This window comes from Rousettus aegyptiacus, unplaced genomic scaffold (genome assembly GCF_014176215.1).
Source record: "Rousettus aegyptiacus isolate mRouAeg1 unplaced genomic scaffold, mRouAeg1.p scaffold_m13_p_13, whole genome shotgun sequence".
NCBI classification, from domain to species: Eukaryota; Metazoa; Chordata; class Mammalia; order Chiroptera; family Pteropodidae; genus Rousettus; species Rousettus aegyptiacus.
In genome coordinates, this window is record NW_023416288.1 from 54,030,946 (window position 1) to 54,051,267 (window position 20,322).

General features: G+C 43.0%; 1 protein-coding gene across 20 annotated transcripts in view; it reads right to left on the reverse strand.

The window, feature by feature from the left end:
- Positions 1–20,322, reverse strand: part of LOC107516970 (probable maltase-glucoamylase 2) — a 74,241-nt gene that overhangs the window by 40,222 nt on the left and 13,697 nt on the right. For all 20 annotated transcript variants that reach the window (XM_036230786.1, XM_036230782.1, XM_036230781.1 and 17 more), the window contains 16 exons: positions 20,014–20,185; positions 18,896–18,995; positions 17,959–18,071; positions 16,357–16,482; positions 14,108–14,239; positions 13,914–14,012; positions 11,719–11,832; positions 10,769–10,853; positions 8,415–8,532; positions 4,756–4,927; positions 4,092–4,208; positions 2,998–3,152; positions 2,798–2,882; positions 1,846–1,902; positions 1,269–1,393; positions 327–415 (listed from right to left, as the gene is read on the reverse strand). In XM_036230786.1, coding sequence (XP_036086679.1) covers positions 327–415; positions 1,269–1,393; positions 1,846–1,902; positions 2,798–2,882; positions 2,998–3,152; positions 4,092–4,208; positions 4,756–4,927; positions 8,415–8,532; positions 10,769–10,853; positions 11,719–11,832; positions 13,914–14,012; positions 14,108–14,239; positions 16,357–16,482; positions 17,959–18,071; positions 18,896–18,995; positions 20,014–20,185 — 1,859 coding nt within the window. The remainder of the gene's footprint in view (positions 1–326; positions 416–1,268; positions 1,394–1,845; positions 1,903–2,797; positions 2,883–2,997; positions 3,153–4,091; positions 4,209–4,755; positions 4,928–8,414; positions 8,533–10,768; positions 10,854–11,718; positions 11,833–13,913; positions 14,013–14,107; positions 14,240–16,356; positions 16,483–17,958; positions 18,072–18,895; positions 18,996–20,013; positions 20,186–20,322) is intronic.

The following is a 20,322-nucleotide window of genomic DNA, read 5'->3' on the forward strand; positions in this document are numbered from 1 at the left end:
AATCACATAAGCTTATGTGAGGTACTTACGTGGAAGTCCTACACTGGAAAATCACGCTATGTGAATTAGATACTTCCTCCTCCATAGTAACCAAGCAGTATTTTACAAATCTGCTAGCGAGATGTATTCCTTGGTATTAATAATGAATCCCAGAGGCGAGAATAATAACCTAGTCAATAGCATACAAGTTGGTCATTTGAAGTCGATTGTAATGCATTGTGCTTGGCCAGCCAAATTTCCGAATGAGCATCGACGATAATGGCTGAGTGCCGGCCTGCAGTGACTAACTGCACTGAGCATCACAGTGATGGACCGTAAGGAGGTACCTGTGGACACACCGTCATCCCAGTACAGTTCTCCCTTTGCTTCTCTCTTATGGTCCAAGGCAATGATGAGTCCCAGGGAGTTCTTCCGACTGTAAAAGAGCAATTCTCGGTTTCAGAGAATGAAGAAGAGGTGGAACTATGTGAAACCAGCCCCCTTCATGCCCCATGGACAGATAATCTCGGAGCCTATCCCAGAAGCTGAGTAGGTATCGACCTTGTGTGGAGATGCGGAACGTAGGTGTGGGTAGACCGCGGAGGTTAGTAGGGAATGAGCATGAGAAGAAGAGTTGAGAGCGGTGGCTCCTTCTGGAAACCGAGTTCACGAAAACACTGACAATTGGCACTTTTGGGTGCTTACCGTGTGCCAGGCACTCTTGTAAGTATCCTATACACGTTAAATCATTTATATTATTCCATTCGAGCCTCGTAATAGCTCTAAAAAAGCCAAACTATCATCATCCCTGGTATACAAATGATAAGCAGAAACAGAGAACGAGTTGCCATGGTAACACATCCGGTATATCATAGAGCTGGGTCTTGAACCTAAACTTTCTGGCTCTTGATCTTGAAGCTATGTTGACTTTCACATGATACTTTTATCTCCTCTTTAACTTGCATTCTCTCATGCCTAAGAAAATCTACTTAAGAACCATTTCTGACCATGAGGAAATTCTCATGAATGATTATTTTGACTATTCTTAGAATCTGATTCAATCTGGAAGTGAAAGACTATGAAAATATAAAGGAACCGAGGCTACATTTACCCCCTGCTAAATGAAGATGCTAATGTTGGGCCACCCTTGAAAGGAGGGGAGGAAGATTACTACCTGGAGCTGCCATCCCTTGGTTTATCCATGTTTAGTCCCCATTTTAGCCTCTCCCACAATGCCCTGCCCCTGGGAGCAGCAGCAAAGTCACACCTGAGAAGAGTAGAGCACTCACCTTGCCTCCGTGGTGGTGTTTGGCTGCTGGGTGGGAAATATGTGGCCCCCTCGAAGGTGAAGTCCGATCCTGTCGGGGGGCAGCAGCATCTCCACCAACTGCTTCCGCCACTGGATGGCCACGCCCTAGCCAGCAAAGGAAAATGGATCAGATAATGAGCTCTTGGGGCAAGGTGGGGCCTTGGGGATCTGCTAGCTCAGCTGCCTCCTTTTAAGGAAGAGGAGAACAGAGACCCCAAAATGAAGAGACTTGCCCGAGGCTCACAGGTGGCAGAGAGCGGAGCTGGGACTCCAGCCCACACTGCCTCTTTGTGCTACGTCATGCCGGGCTCTGATCCTCTAGGTTTTCACAACCTAAGCCCAACCAGGGCAACATAATGAACAGGCCCGTAAACCTACACCAGTTATTCAAATTATTTCATCGCACATTTTGGAAAGGCCTCTTCACAGGAAAACAGTCACAATCAACTAAATGTAAAGCCTCTTACTATATGCGACCCTAGGCCCCCAGCACTGCCGCCTGAGAGCTGCCCTCTGCTGCAGGTGGGTCTGTGGGCCCAGTGGGCTGCCTCACTTACTGTCTCGTAGTCGTACCAGATGGCGTCTGGTATGTATGCTTTCACTTGGGTCGCGCCCTGGGAGAAAACGATGACAACGAACAACGTTAGCAAGTCCCTTGAGGATTTACACAGCCAGTCCCCATGTGGTTGCATGCGCTTGTCTGACCAACCCTGACAGATTGCTGGGATCTGCCCCTTCTACGAATAAAAATACCAATGCTCAGAGAGGTTGGGCAGTTTCCCCAAAGCAGAGCTGTACCTAGAAATTAAGTTCGTTTTGCTTCGAGGCGCCTGAACTTTCTAAGAGAAGCAGAGAACGCTCATTCACCGAGCTTCCTGTGTAATCTGACAGGTGGAGGAGACCGACTCAGCCAGGGCCCCAGGGGAGCCTTCCAGCAGGACCACTTGCTGGTCAGCAGGACTTGCCGCAAGATGGGCTTTCAATGTGGGAATGCTGGAGAATTTTCATCTTTATAAACGAATAACCATAATTCTGATCCCTCCCTCATCTCCCCTACCTCCCCATGACTCACCCCTGCCCCAAACCACACTTAGGGAGGTACATGCGGTCCTTCGTGCAAGGACTCGACAGTTACAGCCTCCGCTCACCCAGCATCCTCTCTTCCTCCCAGCTCCTCTAGCTACCTCTTCTCTCTTCCTAACCCCAGAGCACATCGTCTCTGGTGAAAGGGAAACCCAGACAGATGGCCAGCCCGGGGCATCCGAAGCCCTCTCAGTGGCCAGATGCGTGAGGACAAAGGCTTTACCGTAATCTTGCAAATGGAATCTGTTTTGCTCAAGGAGGCAGTGGGACCAAGAATTACTATATGTCTAATTTCCAAGCTTTCATGATCTCTCCTTCATTTATATTCATTTTATACTTAACTGCAGCCAAAGATACTCAGGCCCAGCCATAAAGCCATGAGAAGAAGTGTGATATCCCACCCCGCAGTTCCGATTATAAACACACTTCGTATAAAACAGGTGTGATGAGGAGTCCAGGCCCCCATAAGAACTGCTCGTGCACCTCCCACGTCGCCGGGTCCTGGTAGAACCTGGAAAACAGAGAGGCGGGTGAAGCCGTCGATTCAGGTACCAGACCTTGCCACTGCCAACGGGGGAAGCGCAATTTCGATCTGAAAGGGAGTCTTTGCAGGTCAGGACACTCACTCGTGGACCAGGGGCCTCGCCACAGTCTCCCCAAGGGTATGTGCTCGGTAGAAGAGGGTGTAGAGATAGGGCAGCAGGGTGTAGCGGATGTTCAGATAATGTCTGGAGGAATTCAACAGCAGGGAGTCTTCACCGAAGGCGGCGGGATCCTGGTCCTACAAGGAAATGTAAGCAGTTCCTAAATATTTCCATCAGAGAGCTCGTCTCTCTCCAGACCACAAATGGCTGGGGCAGCCCGGGGAGAAAATACATTGAATAATTTGACTATGAATCTTTCCCAAGTTAGAGACATTGGGCAAAGTCAACTGCTGGAGCCAAAATGGTTATCAGTTGGTTACTCCGATGAGCTGTGAAGAGCTAAACCACTCGATTTGAAACAATTCAGTTGCAGATCACTTCATCGGAAGAAAGGTTGTACCCCCTTACTCCACCTGCCATCACTAAACATCTCCTTAGGAGGGACTTTCAACCCTTTTTATATACTTGCCCATAAAAAAATATGATTTTGAATAGAAGAGGAGAAAGACAGGATAAGTCATGAGCAGGGTCTCCCATACCACTCCTAGAAAGACAGAATGTTGTAACGAGGTGAAACAGATTTTCAGATCCTGTCCCTTCCAATGAGGAGTCGTTTCCCTTGCGTTCGGGTAAAATATCAGTGGACTCCAATTGTCCCATCTATGTAAGGTGGTGACAGAAGTGAGCGCAGCACCATAGGAACTTTAACCACCCTTCTCATCTCTGTTGTTGAGTTTCCAACAAGCGAACCATTATATCTATGTCTATGTCTATGTCTATGTCTATGTCTATGTCTATGTCTATGTCTATGTCTATATCTATATCTATCTATATCATCTATGTCTGCATCTATATCTGTACCTATATCTATATATCATCTATATCCATATCTATCTCTATATACCTTTTTGCACACACCCTTGCCCCAATACCCTACTTTTCAGGCTTATCACCCAAAACTTATTTATGTGTTCCTGCACTTAGGGCCAGCCCGTAGGGTTTTCTTTGGCCCCTCTTTAAGAACAAGCGGGTTGCATAACCTGAAGAGTTCTCCTCACTTCTCGTGGAGACCTTACCCTGAATCCAGGCCCGTTGTGATTCCTTGAGAGCGGATAAAATGCTCCCAGCTGCATCCATCTTCTGCACAGCTCCTCAGTGACGTCCTCCATGTAACCACAGATGTTGGCACCTACCTGGGAAGGAGCACACACACAAGCACAGTGGCCAGGGAGAGGGCAGAAAGCACTGCCTGTATACCTATGTGGTAAGGGAGAGGAGCATCTCTCAGTCCCACCGCTCTAAAGAGGTCGCAGGCTTGCAGGACAAGCCCCCGGCCAACTGGGAGGAAGAAGCAAGTAGGCGTTACAGATGAATGAGAGGAAGACGGGTTATTGTATCGAGGATCATCCTCAATAATAAGTTTCCAATTTCATACTTTGCTATTCACTGATGCTTCATTGATGGAATTTTTCTGTAATTCTAATATGTTTTACTTATGGTAAAATCTTATCTCCTTCCTGACCCCAGAGATTCCATGGATGACGACCCAATGACAAGGCGTTATCATCTTGTCTTCAGAAGGCAGCTCACACCACACGTAGAAATGGACTTTTCTCACACGTATCACAGTGAGACATATGCTCCTTGCTTTTCAGACACCTCAAAGGCTGATCGTGGAAAGAATGTCAGAGAATGTCAAAGGACAAAAGGTTAAAGCTCCTTGGCTGAGCGTAAACTCACCATGGGGATACCAAACAGGTTGAACTCGAGGATACTGGGGATGGACCACTGGAGATCATCCCACTTGGCTGCGTTGTCCCCCAACCAATGAGCAGCGAATTTGCCAGATCCGGCAAAAGTAGAACGGGATAAGATGAAGTTCCTCTTATTGGGGAAGATAGGCTTCATGGCCCTGAAAAGGAATATCACCAATTGCGTGAAGCGAGCTGAGACTGTCTAGGACTTACCTGTACCAAGGGCAGCAGTGCACTTGCCAAACTGAGAAGTTTCAGGGTATCGTGATCCAGGGGAGCAAACTAGCTTAGCATTTTAAAAAGCTCTTTTCTCACTTTGGATAAGGTTTCAGACCTTGTGTAAGACAGTACGAACCTCTACAGTCCAGCTCCCCAAGGAATCTCTCTAGGCCCCTGTCCTCCTGATTACGTGTTCTCCATCCTGTTGGATCTGGTTGTGCTCTGGCCCTTTGGGTTGACAATCTATCGGAACCAAGGGACCCTGGCCCCATCTTCCCCCTCTAGAAAAAGTTTTTCCAATGTCCCTTGGTTCCATGCCTTGCTGCCCACTCATGATCCCGTTTAACACAATACCTGCTTAGGTGGGAACCTCGTACCTGCCGCTTACCTGAGAGGGGCGTTCATGCACCCGCTCGTCTCTAGGCACCTGGGGTCCTCTGAAGTTTCAGCACTTATTATTAGCAATTCCCAATGTTAGGAAATCTTAACCTATGCGAACTAACATTAAATGGAATGCATCTCATTCGATGACATATGATACTCTTTACGAAGTTAAAAGCAATTAAAATGTAAAATAATCCTTTCATCGTAATATAGATCAAATAAAACTATATAGAAAGGAAAGCAAAGGAATTAAGAACGAGGAACTCAGAAAGGATGGGGTAGGGATGGGGTAGGATAGACATAGGCTATTTTCCTAGCTTTTATTCAGAACACCCTTTTGCAAAGAAATTTTACTGAAATGCCTCTCCCTGCCTTCTTCCGTGCAAAAGCAGTTCACACTTCCCTTTAGAGTTCCAAAGGCGAACAATAATACAGCTACGAGATGGTTATACCGGAGTCAGCAATGCTTCTAACTCTCTGCAGGTGAGCTCTGCTATCTTTCCTTCCAATAGATGGTCAGAGGCAAGTGTGCCACCAGGTACCTCTCCTCACAGACACTATCACAGCCACCAGTGCTTCCCCTCTTCGTATTCCCAAAGATGTGATGGGGAGTCTGTACATGCGAAATGACTTAAAATGGCAAAAGGGAGAAAATTCTGAACTAGAAGTCTGGCTTCAGAAAGTGAAGTGGTCCATTCTGACCATTAATGACCAGAAATCAGGGGTAGGGTGGAGGAGAGGCCTCACTGTCCAACTCTTATCCTCATCTGTCCTTGACACAGACTAGCAGAACCTTTGCCTTTACCACTGGCTAGAAGGTTTATGGCACTCTGCCATCGTCGATCATGAAAGAAACACATTCAGGTTGTATAAAATGAAACTGAAAGGAAGATGAAGTTATCTGAGTTTCTGGTTTCGGTTTAGAGTCAGGCGATTATGGTAGTTCAGATTAAATAACAATCTAGTTTTCTTTTTTCCAACTTAGAGGAAAAATATAATTCAAAGATCCTTAAGTCTCTATTTTGCATTCCTCAGGTTTGACCTATTTATGGTCAAGTCTTGATCTCAGATAGGATCTGGTCTCTTTCTGCTTTTAGCTCACATGTAAGTGAATTTCATTATCTGGGTAGACCAGAGAATGGTCTATGGTCCCCAACTATATTCCCAGGTTGAGCCAAATATTCATCAGATCTATGACTTAAATTCTCCTGATGCCCAGATCCTATTAAATGAAAATCTTATCTGTTTTTTAACCAACTCTGCTTAATGCCCGGAGGCCAAGTTCCACTTATTGCCACTGTCCTCTGGGAACTTAGACCTTTTACCTATTAACCAGAGCTATCGGAACATATTAACCAACACTGTCATGATTTTACAGCACTTTTATCACACGGAGACACAAGCAATACAGGAATTTGAAAACCCCTTTCCCGCCTCCTGCCCTCTGTTCCTCTTGCTTTCTTGCCTGGGCCATTTATCCACTCTTTCCCCATCTTCCATTCTTAGAAGCATCTAAGAGTTGAAACAGATCAGAACAAGGGGTTCTCATTCATCTAGTTTATTTCCCAGGAAAGACGGAGTAAGATGGATAGAAGTCGGAAATGAGAAGATAACGAAATCTGAAATGTGCATCTTTCTTCTTGAAGCTTTTCTTTGGTCGAAACGAAAACTTTGGCATTTACTGGACAAGGACTCTCCGTCACCCGGACAATCCAGCATAATATTAAGTCGCGAGGGCAAAATGGTGCTGGACACAAAATACGCGATCTGTCTATAATTCATCAGATCCCCTAAGCTAGCATTGGAAATTTAAAAATTATTAGAATAAGTTACAGTAAAAACCGACAAGGAATAAAGTACCTATGCATTGGCAGTGAAGGAAAAAAGAAGCCAGGATGTTGACGCCTCAGATTTATCAGTAATGGAGGGTAGATGAAAAAGATCCAGATATGGAAGTTGAGAAGGGACAAATGGAAAGAGAGCAGGGGTGCCTGGATGGAGTGGCGTCTCTCAACCGAAACTTTCGAAGGATGGTCAGTGAAGTCAAACGAAAGGACTGAGAAAAGCCCCGCAAAGCACATCAAAGTCTCTCTGCCCCCATTCCTTGGTGGGGACCACCGAGTCCTAGCAACACTAAAACAAAACGAGCAGAGAAAATCTAAGACGTTCTTTCCTAAGCCACTGGAAGGCCCTGACAACTCTCTGAATACTTCGGCTTCCCCATCTGTTTTGTAAATCTAAAACTAAAATCTTCTTAAGCTCTTTGAATACTTCAAAGTATTCCTTGCTCTCTTAGGTGCAATGATTGTATTTTACCACCTTCCAAGGAAGGACCTTGGTGGGGGCGGTTTGCAGGGAGCTATTCCCCCATTTACAAAGTTATCAGCAAAAGATCCACGTGACAAGGTATAACAAGGACGGAATGCTTTGCAGGAAGCATCTGTCTTTGTTAGACAGATGGGCGGTGCTGATGGTGGCGGTGGTGGGGTTGACACTGGTTGGGTGTGTGTGCGTCTGGGGCAGAGGGGAGAATTGAGAGGGAGACGGGAGCAGGCAGTAGCGGGGAAGGCAGGAGGGTGTGGTATAACATGGCCGGATAAATGCAGGACACTCAGGTAAACCGGAATTTCATACAAACAATGAATAATTTTTAGGATAATTATGTCCATCGCAAACTTAACTCGGTGTCTTTTATCTTTATTTGCTAAATCAAGCAAGCCCAGTGTGGCGACCCTACCTAGCACATTCAGTAATAGGACCCAAGCAAGGGCTGACTTCCAATTAGGGTTTTAAATACCTCGCACATCACTGCCTACCAATATCCTTAAAACCATTAGGTTCCTTAGTCATGAGCCAATCAAAAACCATCCTGCACAGAACCCAGAGATTAGATAAGACCTCTTAAGTTGCCTGTCAGATCTGAGTTTCTAGGTCCCTGTAATCACAAAATATATTCAAAAAGACACATTTAGAGATGACGAGGGAAACTTCCCATCTGCCAGCTGCCCACATCTGGAATTGTGGGGAAAGCCAAGCACTTACGCGTCGGTGGCTCTTGCCATGAAGTAGCCGTACAAGCTGTGGACATCATAATGAAAGTTCTGGGAAAACTCGGTGTCCATGCAGAGGGTTCCGGCGAAAAGGGAGCGGTTCAGAACTCCTGTGCGGGGAGAGACGCGTCAGTGAGGCACCTCGCGATCAACCAGCGGAACAGGCGTCTGCTTCCTGGTTCCTGTGACATCCTCGCCAGGCTCCGCCTGACGAAATCCTTTCCAGATTTTTAAATTCTGCCCTCAATTTGCATTCCCCCGAGCTCACAAAAAAATGGTGCTGGCAACTGAGAAATAAGCCCAGAGAATGGGCAGTTGATCTGAGATAAAATAAAACACACACCTATATCTACATATATTTAATCAAGAAGAATTGAGTGTATAAAACACGGATATGAGGGCCATGAAAAAGGAACATATTCACTCTTATATTATAAGCACTCACAACTAGATTACCCTTTTATTAAAAAAAAAAATGAGATATGATATTTGGGTGGTTTCATGAGTAAAAACTCAGATTCTGCCTCAGGAAAGCACCATCGTTACTGCATTTTCCCTTTCTTTCATGCTGAAAATGCTCAATGTTTCTTTCTTGTGGCTTGCAGGTTTGTTCTTCCCCTTCCTCTCCCTTGTGGACCAATCACCGGGGGCCACGTCTCCCCTCCCTCGCGGAGCCTCGCCTGTTCACAGCGCCTCAGTCTGAGGCACGGTTCCAGAAAGTGGTGGAACGAGGAAAGACTGAGGTTGAGTTTTTCCCACCAACCCAACAGAATCAGGATTTGGAGTGAGACATTACATTTAATTATAAAATATAAAGAAATTATATTTCTGGAATAGCTGAGATTCGCAGCTATACCAGACTGAGATTCACGACCACAGCAATTATAAGAAAGGACGCTAAAATTTTTCCATGCACGAAGGTTATTTATCTAAATCTTTCTCACGCTAACGTGTACTGTCCAATCCTGAGAAGGTGGGAAGCAGACCAGCTATGAGGCAAAGCAGCCGGTCACATGTATGTAGGCAGACAGAAGGCTTGCTGGGAGGTGGGGAATGTGGCGAGTGCCAGAAGGAGGCAGAAAGTGATGGGACTGCAGAGTCCTGCAGGAAACAAACAAACAAACACATGAACAAAACTTAGTTTTGGCTAAGGAGGAGATTAAGAAATTAAAAGACAAGTGTGATAAACTGATCCGCAGTGAAAAAGATTGGGGGACACACTGAGCCAGAGAAGAATAAAGAATAAGGAATAAGCGGGGTGAGCAAACGGCAGCTTTCACAGGAAGTTAAGTGGTTCGAAGTCAAAATTCATCCTAAAAGGGTCTCTACTCTTTCAGTGACCAAAGGGGATTAAAAACAAAACAAAACAAAATAAAACAAAACAAAAACGGCTAAACCTTGGCTCAAGGGAGTCAGTGAACAAACCAGAAGAAACTGGCAGAGACTGGCCAGATGCTCACCAAGCCAGCGTTCTCTTCCTGGGAGTAAAAGATTATGTTTCACATTTTTGTTGAAGTTTAGCTGATGCTCTGTGGTTGGACTCTGGCCAAAGAAATGTGAGCAAACTGAATACACCCCACTGCCAGGCCTGTCTATAAAGCTTCCTCTATCCTTTCTCTCCCCTCGGAAGCTGGAAACAAAGGGCTCTGAGATAGGAGAACTAGGCAATGGAAGTAACTAGATCCCTGAGTCACTGCTGGGACAAGAGCCACACATCCCACGCTAGAGTATTATGTAAGCGAAAAATAAACTTTCACTGTGTTAATCCACTGAGATGGGGTCATTTGTTTCCACAGCATAACCAATCAATCAATCAATCTACACACACAAACACACAAGTTCTTTCAAAATCAGGGACTAGTAAGTTGACTTTGACTGGAAATGGGACTTATAAATAAGAAAGACCGACAGGAACCATTGATTCTTTAAGCTGTTGGTAATAAGCTAAACAAACACATAAAAAAATTAACAAGATTACAGATTTACTCCAGTGGAAGGTAGTGTGTACTTCCAGTGCTCTGATATTCTCATAAAGTTTGAAATGGAACCACCTGTCTAAGGGGTTTGGAGGATGTGAACAGGTGGAAGGATGTAGCCTCGAGAGAGGAGGTACAGCCACGAGGGGTATGACCTTCACCGCATGTTTGTTTGCCCTTGGGCTACAGTAGCAAAAAGGTCCTCAGAGACCAAACAACACAGCACGGTCTCCAGGAGAGGGTGGGCAGAGGGTTGGGGTGGGGGCCCTGGAACTGGAAAGTAAAATAGCTCTCGGCCATGCTATGTTCCACAGAGGCTGTTTTAAACATGTCCCAGGCCTCCATCCTTAGCAAACAGGTGCAAACTTACGAGGGGTGAATGGAGGAAAGTTCAAGCTGTTGTCTTCACACTCACGAGCAGAATTCGGGAGAAAGCTAGATACTTCATCCATTTCCTTCAGAGGCACAAAGTACACAGAGTGGAAAATGTTAGTGATATACAGTTAGTTGTTTACCGAACTAAAAGCCAGATATCTGGGATCTCTTATTAACTGACACTGGGAATCTTAAGTAATCTTCCTAAGCTTCCTTGACCTCTGTTATATCTTTTGAATTTGACTGTACCTAAGGTGACTTCTAATTCTAAATGATAACAGGTACATTTCACCTTTATACATTGATTTCAAACAATTAAGGAATACCATTCCAAAGGCCGATTCTTACAGGTTGTGCTTTTATTGCTGCTAATATTGTTTCAGTATTGTTTTAAAGAACCTAAGATAGAGTAATATTCTATTTTATAATTTCCCCTGTCTTTTATTCCACTCCATGTGGGGCAAAGAGATATAATTAAAGTCAAATCTATTTCTTTAAAATAAATTAAAAATAGGTGACATGTGATCCTGTAAACAAATAGGTAATTTTTCAAATTTCTAAGAAATTTCACCACCACCTGCTAGCTTCTAAAAAATAAAAGGGGTTCATTAAATTGTTCTCTAATGATTAAATTTTAATGAATCACTGCTACAAATAATAGGAACTGCAGTTTCTAATAAAACAGTATTTTTAAGCTGAAAGACAGGTAATAGAGGAAGAAGCTGAGGCCAATGAGAAAGTGAAAAACTTTCTCAAGAAGAAATAACCAGTGGGTGGCAGACTGGAATTAAAATCTAGGGTCTTGAGGGGTCTAATTTATTGTATTTAAGCTCAGCATTCAGCAGTGTCAAATAAATTAGTTTATTCCATCTTAGGATCAAAGTTCATCTCAAAACTTGAAGCATCCATTTCCAAAAGAAGTTTGATCCTGGAATAACAACTTACGATCCACACTCCATCAAACTCCAGAGTCTTATAAAACTCTTGGAACTGTTCTCTCCACCACTGAATACCATCTGGATTGCTGAAATCAGGAAAGACCGTCCATCCAGGGTACCCCTACGGAACAAAGGAGGAGGCTACGGCAATTAGTTTGCTTGATGTTGCACTCACGCATTTGTTGCTGGCTAATGTTTCTTCTGTCACAAACCCATGTATCTCAGTATTTTAGAATCAAAATCTGTGAGTCTCCCTCCCCCCAAAATTAAATGATAAAATAGACGCAAGGAACCAAAGGAAGACAAAAAGAAAACAACTGATTATATAGATAAAAAGCCAACAAACATATTTTTTCTATGATAAAAAAAGTAAAATTTCATTATTTCAGGCCAATTGGAAGAACTGTTTAAGATACTAGAGAGTCTAACTACATAATATTTTAGAAGAGAATGATTGACTTTGTTTAATGTGTTGTTCATTAAAGGTCATATAAAATCTGCTTTGAATAACTCTGTTTATCAATAATACATTGAGGTTTCCTTTCTTTTTTTTTTTTTAGCATATGAACAACCATTTTTCAAATGGTTAAATAAATTTTGTGCTTCTCACTCAAATCAAATATTTCTTATTCTATCTTCTCTTCCTATCTATTCCTATCAGATTAGCTTTTAACGGTTTCCACAAATAGCACAAAGATATAATCATAGCCCATTTACTGTAAATTTGAATTGACAGGATACAAGCTTTGGTGCATATACTCTTGCTTATTTCCCCAACAAATGTATAGGTTGTCATTTAGGGACAACTTTATGCTCAGGTAATATAACGAATCAACCAATCTCAATCTCTCTCTCTTCTCTCTTCTCTCCCTCTCCCTCTCCCTCTCCCTCTCAATCCTGTTCTTTATATTAGGTGAGGGGCACCAGCTAATAAACAGAGCTAATTTTGAACTTCAAGAAACAGGTGGTGTTACAAAGGTGTCACCTACGGCAAGTCTACCCAGAGCAGACCCAGGAAATGTCATTCTGACCAAAGTCCTTTATAATTAACCCACACCGTCTCCACTCCTATTACCTCTGCCAACATCTCAGGTCAAATGATTCATGCTATTTATTGGCCAATGGAGGTAACTTATCTAATTCAATTTTGGTGATCATATGCAAGTTCCTAATTATATAATTATATATACCATTTAAATATGAGTACTACTGAAATGACCATGGGTCTGGATAATCTACTTTTTAGATAAAACAATTTCTATGTGACCATGAACTCTGATTTTGTACTCGTATATGAATATCGGCCTGTCTGATATTTTAGAAACTCACTTCGAACAAAATAGTAAAAGCAAAGAACTGGTTTGGAGAAGGAAGGCAACTTCTTTACTGTCTCATGAAAAGTTAGAATCAATGAAAAAGAAAGGAAGCAGAATTAAGTATTGCTGACAAAGCCAATGACAGGGACTAAGTGAGCAGTTAGGTTAAGGGCCCTTGATAACCCTGAAGAGACAAGTTTTGCCAAGTTAACTGCCCATGCACAGCAAGAGCTGCTGACACATGAACTTTCAGATGGAGTACCAGTCTTAGTAAATCTCCCATAATCCAATCTAGGGCTGACTCTACACAAAACTGAAAGAGAAGGTTGCCTACCTGATTTGATTTAAAATACTCTCAAATGCTCAGCTGCCCTGAAGTTGGGTTCCTCAATAGCCTGCTCCAATGCCAGCAACTGCTACCTTGGGATAAAGCTGGGCTCTATCTATAAGTCTCATGTAAATTAAAAATATATTGGCTGAGATAGGTTTCACATTAGCCTACGGGCATCTTGCTACGTTATCATAGTTGAATTTTTGTCTCGGGAAAGAGATTGAAATTATGAGGCAGAAGAATTTTAAGAATAAATTACCTTTCTTTTACCGCTATGTAACTTCTCAATTATCCATATCATTAGAGGGTTAGGGGCTAGCTTAGTACACTTTAAATTTATACAATGTTATGTGTCAAATATATTTCAATTACAAAGTAAATCCTTCTGAAATTTAACCATTCAACTGTTCTATTTACTGTTTAAAAAATAACAGAAAGCTTGGAAGCCATGAAAACAAGTAATGATACTGTAACTTGCCTTCCGCCTGTCTTCATATTAAAAGCACAAACTTTCCCAAATGACTGTAACTTATTCTGATTTTTTTGAGATATTACCTGCCCAACGACAAAGCCATTGTCTCCCAAGATCCATATTCTCTTTTTACTTCCATTCGTAAAGGGCTGGTAGTCAGAATCATTTAAGATGCCGGGATTCTAATGAATAAATAAAATAATAAACCTTGTTTTTATGCATTTCTTTTGCATTTTTAAAGGAAAAACTGAGCAACAGAATAAGTGTTTAAACATACCATAATAATTACATATTTTTGTCCTTGATCATGTAAGTTCTTGGCAAAATCTGCAAGACCATGAAAAGCCTTTTCATCAATAGTGAAATCCTTCTTTGCATCCATGTAGTCTATGTCAGAGTACTGGACATCCTGGAAGACAGTGCTGATCAGTTAGAACCTACTAAATATTACCGTGCTGATATTTCTGGTTCTCGATCATGAAAACAGATGTCACATCTCTTGGTGATCCTGGAACTCCCAGGACCCGGCTACTTCCCAAGAGTAAATAAGCCTCTTTTGAGAGATGCAGGTGCTCTTAGGTTGCAGTTACAGCTCTTTGCCCTGATAGATGTATGTCATGAGGTACTGGGAAGAACTTGTGGGAAGGGACTGTGTCTTGTTCATCCCTGTAAGTTGAGAGCTTGGATGCTTGACACAAAACAGGAGCTCTTTCAATCTTTGTTTGAATGAGTGCATTGGTAAAGTTATAACCATGTACTGACCTGGACCCTAAACATCAAGCTAGAATATATCATAAGAGGAGAAAACGGTCTTCTTGCCTTATAAAACCACTGGGGCAATAATTAACAAGCATAAATGACAAAGGGATAGAGCTTGAATTAATCAAACTCTGGTGCACCCATTATTTTTGTGTTCACATACCAACCTGTGAGGAGCAGGTGTCATTCTTAGTGAGAAGACTGAAATGTAATGGGGTTAAGTGACATGCGCGGCCACATGCCTGAGTGTGTGTGTGTGTGGGGGGAATCGTTGGGGCTTTGGTGAGAGACCTGTTGACTCCAGGTGCTCTTTTGTTCCCATCTGCCACACAATGCAAAGGTCTTCCAAGCAAGTATTTCTCATGTAGCTGTGCATTAGAAGCTCTAGCTTACAGGCAAGAAGGAGTGTGGCTTGTGGCCTGCTGCTAGCACAGCATCACCTGCTCCAGTACTGGCAGTCATTTAGGACCCAGGTTCCCTCCGCGGCCATGTGCTGGGAAAGATCCGGTCCGTGGATGAAAAGCTCATTTGTTTCTGAATCAGCCGCATCTCCAAAGTCCCTTCCCATCGGAGGCATGAGGATCAACTAAAACCAACACCGCGTGTAGTCAAAAGAACAGCTTTTAAATCCTGGTCCAGCTACTGAGCTCTAGCTGTAGTGACCTCAGCAAAGGGATTAACCTCAAAGCGTCTCTGTTTCCTCATTTACAAAATAGCAGCAAATGAAGATTACCCACGAGTGTGAAAGCATTTGCAAAACAATTCAGATGTGGCAAATTCTGGCCTGATTCCTCCTGGAATCGGGTGTTTGCAGACAGCAGCCATAGGAGAATTAAAACAAAATACATAATCATTTCCCCTTAACACAAAAACAACATGGCAGCCATGTTTTCTCACAGGAAGAACTCATCCCTTTGCCTGCCCTCACTGCTACTCTGAGAAGGGAGGCACTGGAAAATCCAAAAATCAGGTCCAAGCCATTTCCACCTAGAATACCTTCCTTTAGATAACTAGCCAAATATAGCCTTGTACCACAGCTCCGAAGTTGTAGCTCCAAATAAATTGTTTTGATAATTTCATTAACCGCATATTATGGAACTCCAGAAGGGGACTTTTCAAATATTGTACACTTAACAATTATCTTTTCATTTACTAGTGGACATTGGACATCATAAATGCTTTACAACCACAGAACTTTCCAAATCAGTCAGCCAGATCCGAAAGGCAAGATACAAGGTCATTACGAGAAACTCACTCCCTGTGAGTCATCAGCACTTGCTGACCAAGTCAACCCCGGTGTTGTTTTCTCTTTCAAACAGCCACTAGCTTCGATGGAGTTCAGCCTCTGTGTCACATGCTTTATATGCATCATGTAGGACACTCTTCACAACCAGCCCACAAAAGTCAGCCTTACATTTTCATTTCATTAAGGGGCAAAATAAGATACAGAGGTGGTAATTGACCCGCTTAATGGTGCACAGGGCTAAGAAGAGTTAAAGCTAAAATTCCAAATCATTTCCATCTGACTTTATAAACTGTGCTCTTTCCATGATGACAAAGGTAATTTAGCATGCACTATACATATGACGTATTATTGAACTGTACACTTGAAACCTATACAATTTTATTAACAAATGTCTCCCCAATAAATTTAATTTAAAAAAATCCATCTATCCATCTGTATTTTTCCTAATAAGTTGAATTAGATGCATAAAATAAAAGATAGGAAATGGTGTCTTATGCACGATAAGAGCAGTTCCAACTTACATATGGGATCATAGCCTTACGATTTCGGTTCACAACCTCTTCCAATGCCTCGATGCTACCATAATTCCTGCGACTCAGCTGGAACCCAAGATTCCAGTAGGAAGGCAAGAACGGTCGTCCAATGAGCTAGCAAGATAAAGAAGTGTATAAGCATTTAGAATGAACACTGTTTGCAGTATCATGTCTGATGTGGAAAACATTCCCTCCATTTCATTTTCTGTAAAGTCTCAGAGCCAAGAGTAATTGCCTGGGGGAATTAGCAAAATTCCACAACTCACATCTTTCTTTCCTAAGTACTAATTGCACCTTGACAACTACAACTACAATAATTGGATTTGTAAAAAAATGTTTGAATAACAATGTCATCTTGGGGGGGAAAGAATAACCTTCATTCACATAATAAATGTTTTCTGAGTGTTGACTACCTGGCAAGGGCTGATGTAAGCACTTGGGAGATAGAGGCATAAGGCAATCACAGTTCTGCACTCACAGAGCTTAAAGGAAATAAATGTTTAACAGGATTTCAGATAGTAAGTGCTAAGGATAAAGGAATGAGGACCGACAGGGTTAAGAGTGAGATGGGTGAAGAAATACTGGACTACGTTCGAAATCCAAGTTTACAAGTTACTCAAGCCATCATTCCGAGATCTCATCGATGTGTCCTACAGTGTTCCCTAAGCGCCCCTGTCCCCTCATGTGACAGTCTCCTCAGCAGGGTGCTCCGTTTCACGCCTCTCAATTTCCATACAGTTCACTTGTGCCTCATTAATGGCATTTACTATAAGGTGTTTCCAATTATAATTATTTCAGGCCGTGTCCTACTTCTCGTATTTGATCATAACTCCGCTGGCGCTAGGACTAGAGTTCATCTCTCTTTATGTGCCATGTTGAACAAAGCACTTCACCTTTCCATACCTGAGGTTCCTCATCTGTAAAGTAGGAAGTTTGAGCAAATGTGTCTAACGTTCCTTCCTGTCCTACAGTTTGAGTAAAAAATAAACAGCACAATTCCTTTTACATAGTTTCATTTCACTAAATTTGTATTTATTGAATGAATGAATAAACTTTGCTGATTGGCAGCCTCAGATCGTTGGAGTGATGGATCATATGTGGAAAGACTATGAGTTCCTTGAAGATAGGGTAGTATTTGACTTCTTTTTGCATTTCTCAAGCCTTCTATGGTGTTTTTTAGCATGTAGAAGACACTCAATAAATGTGATCAGAATAAACATACAATAAATGAAAGACTCACAGTCCCAGCATCTGTAATCTACAGTTTACTCATAAACTTTATCTTTCTCTTATTAATTTATAAGGAGTATCTGAGAGAACGGCAATAAAGAATGACTATCTAGATACAAAGCCATGGGGGCAGGGGAAAGGTAGACGGAGAAAAGGGGGTCAAATATGTGGTGACAGAAAGAAATCTAACTATGGGAGATGAACATACAGTGTAAATATATATATATATATATATATATATGACTTACTGTTAAAGTGTACAGCTGAAACTTAGTGACTTTCATTAACCGATGTCACCATAAAAAAAAATAAAACCTAAAAAAATAATGATAGTAAAAATAAACAAACACAAAGCCGTACCTCCAGGTACTCCTGCACCACTTGTTCTGGAGTGTCCCCCAGGAACACATAGAAGTCAAGAATGCCCCCGATCGTGCGGTAAGTGGCTGCGGGTGCGGGCTGAAGGGTGACCTCTGAAAGGGTTAAAATGAGAGCCGTTACAGTCTCGTGGTTGGAAATATAGTCCCCTCTGGAATCTAAACACCTGAGCTACCCCAAATGGTCTCAGTCTCATCGTAAAAGAAATGAAAATCACCTGTGTTCCTTTTTATTTCCCCAGATGATTGCTGAAGTTTATCGGAATGACAAATGAGTAAAGTGCCGCTGAAGAATAAATTTTTTCAAAAGAAGAATAAATTCTATTTTCATCTGGACACATAAAAATACAAATGTCTGGGATTTGCTAGTGAAGGAAAAATTTTAAAACAACTTCTTAGATGAGTTTAACTACAATTAAAAATAAAAATAAACCCTTATTAGAGCAGCAATAGTCGAAGCTGGAAGAAGGAAGGAAAGAAGGAAGGAAGGAAGGAAGGAAGGAAGGAAGGAAGGAAGGGAGGGAGGGAGGGAGGGAGGGAGGGAGGGAGGGAGGGAGGGAGAGAGAGATCATGGAATGGGGAAGAGCTAGGCGATGGGAGGCAGCCTACAGACAGATGGCGTGGTTCACATGCTGAAATCTCTGTATCTTTGGGACGTGTCTATCAATGGACCCTATTATCTACAGAATACTACAGAGAACAGTCCACAAAAAGAGAACGCTGAAGCAGTTTTCCATAAAATAACTTTTGGCATGAACTGGATTCACAGACAGGTTTAACCTACATTGGGTTTCCAGTTTTTATATGTGCATAGGACATCCAATACGCCTCCATTAAACAGTGATGTCACCAGGGAAGCTGTTTTTATAAAAGCAGCATCCCAAAATGTATCTGTGCCAAGAGAAAAAGATGCTTCCTACCCATCGCATTGCTGTTCAGCAGAAAAACCCCGAGTGAGGAGCCACTGGCGTCCTCGAGGCACAGGAAGAACGTGTGAGCTCCGTACAGGTTAATCATGCCCTGTCGACAAAGATGAAGAGAAATTATAGCATGTGTTTAAAATGCTTTTAGTCACCCCCAAGTAAAATCAAAAGCCATGCACAATGCACAACATGTATCTGGTTAGCTCTTGATGTAGTTTGGTACTGTACCAAAGAGTTACCATTGAAATGGTAATATCAACTGGCAAATGGACAAAATATAACACACCCACATGATGGAATGCTCTGAGGAATAGTAAGAAATGAACTAATGCATTACAACATTAAGAACCCTCACATATGTTGTGTTAAGTGGAGAAACAGACACAAAAGATCATATATTGCATGATTCTGTTTCCCAGTAATATATTTTAACTGTACGTTATAAAAGTATTGCCTATACTAGACTAAAAAAAATAATTGGAAAGGAAAAAAGGAAGGCAGGCAGGGAGGAGGGAAGGAGGAACCGATCCTTCGCCAGGTAGGAGGAGAGGCTCCAGACCAGCTCTTCTCCCACTTTGCAATGCACGTAACTTCCTTGTGGATCTTATTACAATGCAGATTCTGGTTCCGGAGGTCTGAGCCATGGACTGAACTTGCACACTTCTAATACCCTCCCAGGCGGGGCCACCCCTGGCACCTCCGCAACACGCTGAACCAGCAGCGGCCTAGAATAATATTCAAGCTGCCGACAGAGGCCTTTTTCAGTCCACAAAGTTCCACGAGAGCGGCTCCCGCGGAAGTTCTCCCCTAGATACTACTCAAGTAAAGGCGACAGAGCTAGTTCCTTTGCAGAAGTGTTTTCTAATATATATTAGGCTCTGATATAGTCATTAAATTATATTTTTTAAGTGAAATGTTTTTAAAAATTGATATATTCCCATTGTGAGTTTATAAACCTCAAGAACAAGAATTCACCAACACAAACAGATCGAAACTGGACAAAATGATCAATCAGCAGCCGTAACGCTGTAGGCTGCTGCCCTCTGCCGGCTGCTCTCGGGAGAGGCGCGAAGGAGTCCCTGGCCGGGCTCGGTCAGCAGGGGGCGGGGCCTCACCGCGGTGGGCGTGGTGTTCCGGGTGAAGATGGGCCAGGTCTTCCAGGCCATGCTGTGGCGGTACTGCTGGTGCACGTGCTCCCCCAGCCCGTACACGTTGGCGCTGGGCAGCCGGAGAGACAGCTGCAGGTACTGCTGGGAGAACAGGAGGGGCCCGATGCTCGTGTCCAACCTGGGCCATGGGATGAGACCGGCAGTCACCAAAGGGCTGCCTCTGCCAAGACACGGTCCGCTCCTTGACCTGTCCGCTTGGGGAACGGTTGTTTCGGGGGTTATCGCCCACTTCCAGGCTGCCTTGGAAGGCCCTTC